This window comes from Oncorhynchus keta, chromosome 21 (genome assembly GCF_023373465.1).
Source record: "Oncorhynchus keta strain PuntledgeMale-10-30-2019 chromosome 21, Oket_V2, whole genome shotgun sequence".
Lineage (NCBI taxonomy): Eukaryota > Metazoa > Chordata > Actinopteri > Salmoniformes > Salmonidae > Oncorhynchus > Oncorhynchus keta.
This window is the reverse complement of record NC_068441.1, coordinates 37,693,196-37,707,432: the sequence shown is the minus strand read 5'-3', so window position 1 is coordinate 37,707,432 and position 14,237 is coordinate 37,693,196. Positions and strand designations below refer to the sequence as shown.

Here is a 14,237-nt window from a genome sequence, read left to right as displayed (position 1 = left end):
ACTGACTACACTAATACATTCATACATAGTGTTACTGACTACACTAATACATTCATACATAATGTTACTGACTACACTAATACATTCATACATAATGTTACTGACTACACTAATACATACATACTGTACATAATATTACTGACTACACTAATACATTCATACATAATGTTACTGACTACACTAATACATTCATACATAATGTTACTGACTACACTAATACATTCATACTGTACATAATGTTACTGACTACACTTATACATTCTTACTGTACATAAAGTTACTGACTACACAAATACATTCATACATACTGACCACACTAATACATTCATACTGTACATAATATTACTGACTACACTAATACATTCATACATAATGTTACTGACTACACTAATACATTCATACATAATGTTACTGACTACACTAATACATTCATACATAATGTTACTGACTACACTAATACATTCATACTGTACATAATGTTACTGACTACACTAATACATTCATACATAATGTTACTGACTACACTAATACATTCATACATAATGTTACTGACTACACTAATACATTCATACTGTACATAATGTTACTGACTACACTTATACATTCTTACTGTACATAAAGTTACTGACTACACAAATACATTCATACATAATGGTACTGACCACACTAATACATTCATACTGTACATAATATTACTGACTACACTAATACATTCATACATAATGTTACTGACTACACTAATACATACATACATAATGTTACTGACTACACTAATACATTCATACATGTTACATAATACATTCATACATTACTGACTACACTAATACATTCATACATAATGTTACTGACTACACTAATACATTCATACATAATGTTACTGACTACACTAATACATTCATACTGTACATAATATTACTGACTACACTAATACATTCATACATAATGTTACTGACTACACTAATACATTCATACATAATGTTACTGACTACACTAATACATTCATACTGTACATAATGTTACTGACTACACTTATACATTCTTACTGTACATAAAGTTACTGACTACACAAATACATTCATACATAATGTTACTGACTACACTAATACATTCATACTGTACATAATGTTACTGACTACACTTATACATTCTTACTGTACATAAAGTTACTGACTACACTAATACATTCATACTGTACATAATATTACTGACTACACTAATACATTCATACATAATGTTACTGACTACACTAATACATTCATACTGTACATAATGTTACTGACTACACTATTACATTCATACTTAATGTTACTGACTACAGTAATATATTTATACTGTACATACTGTTACTGGCTACACTTATACATTCAAACTGTACACATTGCTACTGATTATACTAATACATTCAAACTGTACACAATGTTATTGACTACACTAATACATTCATAATGTACACAATGCTACTGACTACACTTATACATTCATACATAATGTTACTGACTACACTAATACATTCATACTGTACATACTGATACTGACTAAACTAATACATTCATACTAATACATTCATACTGTACACACTGTTACTGCCTACACTAATACATTCATACTGTACATAATGTTACTGACTACACTAATACATTCATACTGTACATAATGTTACTGACTACACTAATACATTCATAATGTACATAATGCTACTTACTACACAAATACATTCATATGTAATGTTACTGACTACACTAATAGATTCATACTGTACATACTGTTACTGACTACACTAAAACATTAATAAATCATGTTACTGACTACACTAATACATTCATACTGTACATAATGTTACTGACCACACTAATACATTCATACATAATGTTACTGACTACACTAATACATTCATACTGTACATAATGTTACTGACCACACTAATACATTCATAATGTACCTAATGTTACTGACACACTAATACATTCATACTGTACATAATGTTACTGACCACACTAATACATTCATACTCTACACAATGTTACTGACTACACTAATACATTCATACATAATGTTACTGACTACAGTAATATATTCATACTGTACATACTGTTACCAACTACACTAATACATTCATACTGTACATAATGTTACTGACTACACTAATACATGCATACTGTACATACTGTTACTGACCACACTTATACATTCATACATAATGTTACTGACTACACTAATACATTCATAATGTACACAATGCTACTGACTACACTTATCCATTCATACATAATGTTACTGACTACACTAATACATACATACTGTTACAGACTACACTAATACATTCATACATAATGTTACTGACTACACTAATATATACATACTGTTACTGACTACACTTATACATTCATACATAGTGTTACTGACCACACTAATACATTCATACAGTACATAATGTTACTGACTACACTTATACATGCATACATAATGTTACTGACTACACTAATACATTCATACATAATGTTACTGACTACACACATTTTTTTATTTTTTTATTTCACCTTTATTTAACCAGGTAGGCTAGTTGAGAACAAGTTCTCATTTGCAACTGCGACCTGGCCAAGATAAAGCATAGCAGTGTGAACAGACAACACAGAGTTACACATGGAGTAAACAATTAGCAAGTCAATAACACAGTAGAAAAAAATGGGCAGTCTATATACAATGTGTGCAAAAGGCATGAGGAGGTAGGCGAATAATACAATTTTGCAGATTAACACTGGAGTGATAAATGATCAGATGGGCATGTACAGGTAGAGATATTGGTGTGCAAAAGAGCAGAAAGGTAAATAAATAAAAACAGTATAAAAACAGTATGGGAATGAGGTAGGTGAAAAAGGGTGAGCTATTTACCTATAGACTATGTACAGCTGCAGCGATCGGTTAGCTGCTCGGATAGCTGATGTTTGAAGTTGGTGAGGGAGATAAAAGTCTCCAACTTCAGCGATTTTTGCAATTCGTTCCAGTCACAGGCAGCAGAGTACTGGAACGAAAGGCGGCCAAATGAGGTGTTGGCTTTAGGGATGATCAGTGAGATACATCTGCTGGAGCGCGTGGGTGTTGCCATCGTGACCAGTGAACTGAGATAAGGCGGAGCTTTACCTAGCATGGACTTGTAGATGACCTGGAGCCAGTGGGTCTGGCGACGAATATGTAGTGAGGGCCAGCCGACTAGAGCACACAAGTCGCAGTGGTGGGTGGGTATAGACTGTCCAGTTTGCTGAGTAGAGTGACAAAACGGATGGCACTGTGCATACATTCTACGACGGGATGCATCCAGTTTACCAACTGAGCTACAGAAGGAGTGTTGGAAGCCATTTTGTAGATGACATCGCCGAAGTCGAGGATCGGTAGGATAGTCAGTTTTACTAGGGTAAGCTTGGCAGCGTGAGTGATGGAGGCTGTTTTTTTGCGGAATAGAAAGCCGACTCTGGATTTGATTTTTGATTGGAGATGTTTGATGTGAGTCTGGAAGGAGAGTTTGCAGTCTAGCCAGACACCTAGGTACTTATAGATGTCCACATATTCAAGGTTGGAACCATCCAGGGTGGTGATGCTAGTCGGGCATGCGGGTGCAGGCAGCGATCGGTTGAAAAGCATGCATTTGGTTTTACTCGCGTTTAAGAGCAGTTGGAGGCCACGGAAGGAGTGCTGTATGGAATTGAAGCTCGTTTGGAGGTTTGATAGCACAGTGTCCAATGACGGGCCGAAAGTATATAGAATGGTGTCGTCTGCGTAGAGGTGGATCAGGGAATCGCCCGCAGCAAGAGCAACATCATTGATATATACAGAGAAAAGAGTCGGCCCGAGAATTGAACCCTGTGGCACCCCATAGAGACTGCCAGAGGACCGGACAGCATGCCCTCTGATTTGACACACTGAACTCTGTCTGCAAAGTAATTGGTGAACCAGGCAAGGCAGTCATCCGAAAAACCGAGGCTGTTGAGTCTGCCGATAAGAATATGGTGATTGACAGAGTCGAAAGCCTTGGCGAGGTCGATGAAGACGGCTGCACAGTACTGTCTTTTATCGATGGCGGTTATGATATCGTTTAGTACCTTGAGTGTGGCTGAGGTGCACCCGTGACCGGCTCGGAAACCAGATTGCACAGCGGAGAAGGTACGGTGGGATTCGAGATGGTCAGTGACCTGTTTGTTGACTTGGCTTTTGAAGACCTTAGATAGGCAGGGCAGGATGGATATAGGTCTATAGCAGTTTGGGTCCAGGGTGTCTCCCCCTTTGAAGAGGGGGATGACTGCGGCAGCTTTCCAATCCTTGGGGATCTCAGACGATATGAAAGAGAGGTTGAACAGGCTGGTAATAGGGGTTGCGACAATGGCGGCAGATAGTTTCAGAAATAGCGGGTCCAGATTGTCAAGCCCAGCTGATTTGTACGGGTCCAGGTTTTGCAGCTCTTTCAGAACATCTGCTATCTGGATTTGGGTAAAGGGGAACCTGGAGAGGCTTGGGTGAGGAACTACGGGGGGCGGAGCTGTTGGCCGAGGTTGGAGTAGCCAGGCGGAAGGCATGGCCAGCCGTTGAGAAGTGCTTATTGAAGTTTTCGATAATCATGGATTTATCGGTGGAGACCGTGTTTCCTAGCCTCAGTGCAGTGGGCAGCTGGGAGGAGGTGCTCTTGTTCTCCATGGACTTCACAGTGTCCCAGAACTTTTTGGAGTTGGAGCTACAGGATGCAAACTTCTGCCTGAAGAAGCTGGCCTTAGCTTTCCTGACTGACTGCGTGTATTGGTTCCTGACTTCCCTAATACATACATACTGTTACTGACTACACTAATACATTCATACATAATGTTACTGACTACACTAATACATTCATACATAATGTTACTGACCACACTAATTAATTCATACTATACATAATGTTACTGACCACACTAATACATACATACTGTTACAGACTACACTAATACATTCATACATAATGTTACTGACTACACTAATACATACATACTGTTACTGACTACACTTATACATTCATACATAATGTTACTGACTACACTAATACATACATACATAGTGTTACTGACTACACTTATACATTCATACATAATGTTACTGACTACACTTATACATTCATACATAGTGTTACTAGCTGGGAATAATATTCTGAATAAACATGTTTACAACTATTGTCAGGATAAATGAATTTCCCCTCATTTAGTGTTACTTAGTTTACATACAGCATTTTGATTAATAAATTATGATTATTCAGCATATGACTTATGTGTAAACATACATCTTATTTATCGCTCCCTCTACATATTTACTTTTAATGTCTCCTTTTCAAACACCTCTTATTTAGTCTCACAGTATTAATGGCGTTTTATCGACAATATGGAATCCATATTTTGTCTATTTTATGGTGTGTCTACTGTGTGTGTATGTCCCTCTATATTTGAAAGAGAGAAAAAGAGAGAGAGAGAGAGAGAGAAAGGAAAAGAGGGCAAGAGAGGTGGAGTGAGTGTGAGAGAGGGAGATAGAGGCAACAGTGATTAAGTGTGAGGAAGAGAGCGGATTGCAGAAGACTAATTGAGCATGTGTGAATGTGGTTTTGTGAGTATGACTAAAGATTTGACAGGTTTTAAATGGTTTCAGTGTATTGGCCCAAGAAGGCTGGGATGCTTACATGAGGGAGTGTTGCCCAATGCAGCAGAAATATGAGATACTGGCAGTCCATTAGAGACAGCCTGAGAGACTGCACCCTGCTAAAGGGACCACTACCCTCTGCTGGTTGGAAGAACATACTACCACAGCACAGGCTTAACACAAATAGGGCAGGGTTCTCCAAACAAGTTTACACAGCAATGTTTTTTTCTTCAATTGTTGTACATAAAACACTGTAAAAACACTAGCAAATCAGCTCCAAGTGATTTTAATTTAAGAAACCGGTTCCAAAGTAGAGATATATATGAGATAGAGTAGAGATATATATGAGATAGAGTAGAGATATATATGAGATAGAGTAGAGAGTAGAGATATATATGAGATAGATATATATGAGATAGAGTAGAGATATATATGAGATAGAGTAGAGATATATATGAGATAGAGTAGAGATATATATGAGATAGAGTAGAGATATATATGAGATAGAGTAGAGATATATATGAGATAGAGTAGAGATATATATGAGATAGAGTAGAGATATATATGAGATAGAGTAGAGATATATATGAGATAGAGTAGAGATATATATGAGATAGAGTAGAGATATATATGAGATAGAGTAGAGATATATATGAGATAGAGTATAGATATATATGAGATAGAGTAGAGATATATATGAGATAGAGTAGAGATATATATGAGATAGAGTAGAGATATATATGAGATAGAGTAGAGATAGATATGAGATAGAGTAGAGATATATATGAGATAGAGTAGAGATATATATGAGATAGAGTAGAGATATATATGAGATAGAGTAGAGATATATATGAGATAGAGTAGAGATATATATGAGATAGAGTAGAGATATATATGAGATAGAGTAGAGATATATATGAGATAGAGTAGAGATATATATGAGATAGAGTAGAGATCATGTACAGTGCATTTGGAAAGTATTCAGCACCCTTGACTTTTTCCACATTTTGTAACTTTACAGCCTTATTCTAAAATGGATTACATGTTTTTCCCATTAATCTACACACAATACCCCATAATGACGAAGTGAAAACAGATTTTTAGAAATGTTTGCAAATGTATAAAAAAAAAAAAAACATAAATACCTTATTTACATAAGTATTTAAACCCTTTGCTATGAGACTCAAAATTGAGCTCAGGTGCATCCTGTTTCCATTGATCATCCTTGAGATGTTTATACAACTTGATTGTCTCGAGGCACATATCTGGGGAAGGGTACCAAAACATTTCAGCAGCATTGAAGATCCCCAAGAACACAGTGGCCTCCATCATTCTTAATTGTAAAAAGTTTGAAACCAACGAGAGCTGGCCACCCGGCCAAACTGAGCCATCGGGGGAGGAAGGTCCCGATTATGTTCCAGCCCCCTGACCATCCACTCAAGAAAAAATTGGCCCGCAGGTGAATCTAGTTGATTATCCCTGATATAAGGGGCTGTTTTCCGGACCCAGATTAAACCTAGTTCTGGATTTAAAAGTACATTCATTAATCTTGCTTTTTAATCCAGGACGAGGCTTAATCTCTGTCTGGGAAACCGTCCCCACAATACCACACCTATTAGATGTACCCAGTGTGTGGTTACTAGTATGAATTTGTTCTGCCTTGTATCAATTAACATGGTGAAACTTAATGCCGAAATGTATTCACCATCAAATAAGCTCACAATTTCACTCTTTCCATTAAGGTTTCCATTATGTTTTAGAGTGATTATAGTATGTGTTTGTGTGAGTTTGTGGGGTTCCTAACTGTATCATTTACATCAGAATGGATAGTGACACATGATTTGAGGGCTGGATGGATGAATAAATAAATGGCTAAAATTCTCAAATGTTTCTCACACATTCTTCACACGTTCTCATGTTCTTCACAACGTTGTTCTCACGTTTCGCATGGGAGCTTTTACAGTAGCTCATATGTTCTCCACATGCGCTTCATGCTACCGAGTGTTCTGATGCTGTGTTCTCCGTGCACTGTGTTCTCTCTGTTGGTTCCGCCCGTGCTACTACAGCTGCTGGATGCCAGGAGGACCAAGGTTTGTCCCTATGTCTGCCACCGCTGCCCTGGCTGCCGTGTGTGTACAACATAGAGTCACCACCAGTGTGATGTCGTCGTGTCTCCTCAGTGACCACCAGAGACCCTCTGCCCCCCCCCACACACACCCCGAGGTCATATCTGAAATGGCACCCTCTTCCCTATATAGTGCACTACTTTTGACCAGAGCTTGTGGGATCTGGCTAGAAGTAGTCCACTAGGCCTATATTGTGAACAGAGCTCCATTTTGGACATACTCCTAATTTGACTCTTATACACACCCAAAAGGAGTGTGATGGGTTTAGCCTGTTTTGTTCCCTACACCCTACCCTCTGGCCCTCTCCCTTCCCCTACACACTCTGTTTAACAGAGTGTTGTTTGTTCAGCTATTCCTTATTTACTCCAAGCACACCTGGTCCTCCTCGTATGTTCCACCTATACAGACCAACATACTGTGAGTGTGGTTCTCATATAGGGGTGTGGCTGCTCCTCTGCACTGTGTGTGCATCGCTTGTGATGCTATAGTATATAGTGTTTTGTTCTGTATTTATCTGCCCTACACTACACACACTACAATCGATGTGTGACTCATTTAGTTATCAGGTACTGTACCCCTTTACTTTTCCTGTGTGCTTCCTGAAGCAGTGTGTGCAGTCTAATGGAGGAGCATTGCTTTTCCCTAACACACACACATGCATGCATGCACACACATACACACACACACACGCACGCATACACACACGCACACATACACACACACATACACACGCGCACGCACGCACGCATACACACACACATACCACCCTAACACACAGCATATGGATGGGCATGAACCCAGAATTCCGCTGAGTCTACTGCTGTCGGTTAGTCTCCATCTCTCAGTGGGAACATTGTTTACTGTGCTCTACATGGACCTCTGCTGCTCTCGACTCAGGCCTTATGGACTGCACCCGCCCTACAGTAATGATAGATAATTATCAATAATGCTACAACAATCATACATGATAGCAGCACAGCACAACCTCCTTTGAAAGTGCAAGCTGTTGAACGCAACCTTTAAACAATGAACACTTGACATGATCGTCAAACTATTATCGAAGGATCATGGTCCTACAAGTTCTTCGCTTTCCTACTGGAATAGGGTGCCATTTCGGTTGCACAATCGGTTTCTCCCAGCAACACACATTCAGTCATTCACTGGATGGCTTTGTTTAAATGTCTCTTAGTATTCCTGCTGTCAAAACCTTGAGAGACATTCCTAAAGATTAGATGACTGATATACAGTCCTGTAAATAGATAGCCATTTACAGTACTCACTACTCACCCTAAAAATGGTAACAGAAGATGGAAAGCAACAGGCCGTATAGTTGATTATGAACAGTATATAAAACAGTTGTATTTTCTCTTACCTCTTCAACCCATACTTTCTCGTGTTGCCATACTTTGTGTGTGTGCGTGTGTCTTTGTGTCTATGTGTCTTTCATGCCATAGCCAGGTAAGGCCTCCGTTTTTTCAGCTGTAACTTCTCCAGAGGGTGAATAGATTACAATGTGTGTTTGTGAGTTTCTCTGTGTGTGTTCTTCCTAATGCACATCTGCTTTCCACAGGGCCATCAAAATGTTCCTTGTCCCCCCTCTCTATAACATGTTTTTTTGTGTGTGAGTTTGCATGTGTGCCTGAATATGTCCTTCCATGAGTACGTATTCAGTGACCCATCATTGTCTGGTCTGTAGTTTTTTTGAATCCATCTTAGGCTAAGTGCTGTGATCCTACCAGATTGAGACTCTTGTGTGTGTGTGTGTGTGTGTGTGTGTGTGTGTGTGTGTGTGTGTGTGTGTGTGTGTGTGTGTGTGTGTGTGTGTGTGTGTGTGTGTGTGTGTGTGTGTGTGTGTGTGTGTGTGTGTGTGTGTGTGTGTGTGCGTGACCCCCACAGCACCTGCAGCTGACCATCCAGGCCCTGCAGGATGAGCTGAGGACCCAGAGGGATCTGAACCACCTGCTACAGGAGAGTGGCGGCCGCTCTGGGGAACACTACACCAACATCGAGCTGACCGAGGAGAACTTTAGACGACTGCAGGCCGAGCACGACCGCCAGGCAAGGAATCTTAATAGTTAATAATTCACAATAAATGACTGATTAAATAAATGAGTTAGTTATTAGTTCCAGGTTATTATGACCAGGGTTGAACATTATGGTAACAACATTTCCAAATTCCCATTTACTTCTTATTACCTGGAGGAATTCTGTGAATCTTCCAACCGGAGGTTTCTGGATTTTCTTCCAATTTGGACATTTTGGGAAAGTTCCCAGAATTGCGCTGCCCTAATGATGACATAATTTATACTTTCTTAATTTAAAATTCCATACAATTCCTTGCTCTCCTGCAGGCCAAAGAGCTCTTCCTCCTGAGGAAGACCTTGGAGGAGATGGAGCTGCGGATGGAGACCCAGAAGCAGACGCTGGGGGCCAGGGACGAGTCTATCAAGAAGCTGCTGGAAATGCTCCAGAGTAAGGGTCTGCCTGGGGGGCCAGGCAGGGTCAATGAGGAGGAGGAGCAGGAGAGGGCCAGGCGCATCGCTGAGGCCGAGGCACAGCTGGGACACCTGGAGGTCATCTTGGATCAGAAGGAGAAGGAGAACATCCACCTAAGAGAGGTACAAGAGTATATGGCTTGCGTCCCAAATAGCACCCTATTCTCTATGTAGTGCACTACTTTTGAACAGAGCCTGGTCAAAAAAGTAGCGCACTATGTAGGGAATAGGGTGCCATTGGTGACTTATGTAGAATAACACATCAACCCATAGATAGACAGGCTAGAATAACACATCAACCCTGTTACCCATAGATAGACAGGCTAGAATAACACATCAACCCTGTTACCCATAGATAGACAGGCTAGAATAACACATCAACCCTGTTACCCATAGATAGACAGGCTAGAATAACACATCAACTCTGTTACCCATAGATAGACAGGCTAGAATAACACATCAACCCTGTTACCCATAGATAGACAGGCTAGAATAACACATCAACCCTGTTACCCATAGATAGACAGGCTAGAATAACACATCAACCCTGTTACCCATAGATAGACAGGCTAGAATAACACATCAACCCTGTTACCTATAGATAGACAGGCTAGAATAACACATCAACCCTGTTACCCATAGATAGACAGGCTAGAATAACACATCAACCCTGTTACCTATAGATAGACAGGCTAGAATAACACATCAACCCTGTTACCCATAGATAGACAGGCTAGAATAACACATCAACCCTGTTACCCATAGATAGACAGGCTAGAATAACACATCAACCCTGTTACCCATAGATAGACAGGCTAGAATAACACATCAACCCTGTTACCTATAGATAGACAGGCTAGAATAACACATCAACTCTGTTACCCATAGATAGACAGGCTAGAATAACACATCAACTCTGTTACCCATAGATAGACAGGCTAGAATAGCACATCAACTCTGTTACCCATAGATAGACAGGCTAGAATAACACATCAACCCTGTTACCCATAGATAGACAGGCTAGAATAACACATCAACCCTGTTACCTATAGATAGACAGGCTAGAATAACACATCAACTCTGTTACCTATAGATAGACAGGCTAGAATAACACATCAACTCTGTTACCCATAGATAGACAGGCTAGAATAACACATCAACTCTGTTACCCATAGATAGACAGGCTAGAATAACACATCAACCCTGTTACCCATAGATAGACAGGCTAGAATAACACATCAACCCTGTTACCCATAGATAGACAGGCTAGAATAACACATCAACCCTGTTACCCATAGATAGACAGGCTAGAATAACACATCAACTCTGTTACCTATAGATAGACAGGCTAGAATAACACATCAACTCTGTTACCTATAGATAGACAGGCTAGAATAACACATCAACTCTGTTACCCATAGATAGACAGGCTAGAATAACACATCAACCCTGTTACCCATAGATAGACAGGCTAGAATAACACATCAACTCTGTTACCCATAGATAGACAGGCTAGAATAACACATCAACCCTGTTACCTATAGATAGACAGGCTAGAATAACACATCAACCCTGTTACCTATAGATAGACAGGCTAGAATAACACATCAACTCTGTTACCCATAGATAGACAGGCTAGAATAACACATCAACTCTGTTACCCATAGATAGACAGGCTAGAATAACACATCAACCCTGTTACCCATAGATAGACAGGCTAGAATAACATGTCAACCCTGTTACCCATAGATAGACAGGCTAGAATAACACATCAACCCTGTTACCCATAGATAGACAGGCTAGAATAACACATCAACTCTGTTACCCATAGATAGACAGGCTAGAATAACACATCAACCCTGTTACCCATAGATAGACAGGCTAGAATAACACATCAACTCTGTTACCCATAGATAGACAGGCTAGAATAACACATCAACTCTGTTACCCATAGATAGACAGGCTAGAATAACACATCAACCCCGTTACCTATAGATAGACATGCTAGAATAACACATCAACCCTGTTACCTATAGATAGACAGGCTAGAAATGTTTTAACAATTTCAAATACTTTGTGAAGCTTGCATTCAATTGTCCCTCCCTGTAGCACACAACAAGCATTATTGATGATTTAAGATGAAGTCGTCAACTCTGTTATGGTCAACCTTGTTGCTTTACTTGGCACTTAATAGGCACTTACTATAGTAATTGATTTATTTAACCTTTTGAAATGGCAAAACATGTTTTTTAGGAAGTTGACCGCATGCTCTTTATTACAGAATGTAAAAGTGAGGTGAAATCCAAAAACATTTTCCATTAAGTTACATTACTCAAAAGGTATCTAATTGGTTGAATCACCCTGCTATCTGCCTATAGTAGACCCAGTAGATTCCACCTGGTTAGGGTAGCCTCTGTAGGCACTGGTCTCACTTGTGTTTGAGGTGTTACTGATTGTGCCCGAGTCATATTATTTATTCGCTGCTGGTTTTAAAGCAGACATTATTTGCCAATTTCCACATTTTTCTTCTAAGGTAAAGTGTATACGTATCAACACTAGAGGGCAATACTGTATGTCTTTCTGTCTGTTTACTGTGCTCTGACTGAAGTGATAGGAACAGTGTTCAATCGGTGTAAGAGGAGGCTGGTGGGAGGAGCTTTAGGAGGATGGCTGGAATGAAATAAATGGAAAGGAGTCAAACATATGTAAATGGTCGTGCAAATAAACGTAATTTATTTCAATGCTGTCTCTAGAGTGTTTTGCTAAGTCATTACCCATTGAAAACACTGAAAAGTTGTGTTGTGGTATTTGCAAAGATGCTTTTGGAGAGATTCAGAGCCCACATTTATAAAGAGTCTCAGAGTAGGTGTGCTGATCTGGGATCAGGTCCCCCTTATCCATGAAATCTTATTCATGATGATCTAAAAGGTTCAACTGAATCTAGATCAGCACTCCTATTCTGAGATGTTTAATAAATACGGGCCAACTGCACTATGTCTTAAGAGAGGCGACATTTGATGCTTGTCTTGTCCATTTCATATCAACTGGTGTTCTCCCAGGAACTGCACAGGAGAAACCAGATGCACCAGGACCCTGGAAAAACCAAAGCCCTCCAGACCATCATAGAGATGAAGGTAAGAACCATGGGGCATTATGGGTACTGTTGTACATCATGCTACACCTGACTAGCACCATCACTGAGACCAACCATGTGGTCAGATGAAGTACGCAAACATTAGTTCTAAGAAGAACGGTTTTGCTTAGTTTGATTGCACTTTGATTCTAGTCTGTGGATAGCCTCGAAAGCCAAAGCTTTGTTCAACAAGACGATATTTGGAAGTATGGCCTTGTGAGACTAGTCTGTGTGGATGATGTTACAAAGGTACTTAACATGCAAAAGCTATGAAAAATATATTCAAAGCAGTAACTGAACCACTATAGAGCCCACCAGTCTACTGTAGCTGCAGAGCTGTGATATCGCCTCCTAAATATAAAGCATGACCTCACAGCCCTCCAGCACGCCACTCTCTCACACACCACACCACATCAGATGGAGATGGATTGGGGCTGAGCAAAACCCCAACATCTCCTACCACTGTCATGTGACTCTCCAATTGCATGGTCACATGACATGCTGGCTCCTGGAGGCTCTGGATTTGCATACACAGCCAAGCCCCGCCCCTTCCATTCTCGGTAGAGGAACTCCCCGCTCCTCTCCACTCTCTTCACAGCCATGTTGATGCTGATGTTAGCATGAGTAATGCTTTCTCTCTCTCTGACTCCGACTCTCTCTGACTCTCTCTCTCTCTCTCCTCTCTCTCTCTACCTTACTCCTCAAACACCAAGGAGAGCATGCAGCCAGCTTGCTGGTACCATGGAAACAGGTGTGGTTGTTTATGACACTGAGGCCAGAAAACAGGGGAAGGAGGGAGGGAGGGAGGGAGAGAGAGAGAGAGAGAGAGAGAGAGAGAGA

General features: G+C 40.1%; 1 protein-coding gene across 4 annotated transcripts in view; it reads left to right on the top strand.

The window, feature by feature from the left end:
* Positions 1 to 14,237, top strand: part of erc2 (ELKS/RAB6-interacting/CAST family member 2) — a 119,490-nt gene that overhangs the window by 48,820 nt on the left and 56,433 nt on the right. For all 4 annotated transcript variants that reach the window (XM_052473828.1, XM_052473827.1, XM_052473826.1 and 1 more), the window contains exons 3-5: positions 9,666 to 9,827; positions 10,121 to 10,387; positions 13,324 to 13,398. In XM_052473828.1, the coding sequence (XP_052329788.1) occupies positions 9,666 to 9,827; positions 10,121 to 10,387; positions 13,324 to 13,398 (504 nt within the window). The remainder of the gene's footprint in view (positions 1 to 9,665; positions 9,828 to 10,120; positions 10,388 to 13,323; positions 13,399 to 14,237) is intronic.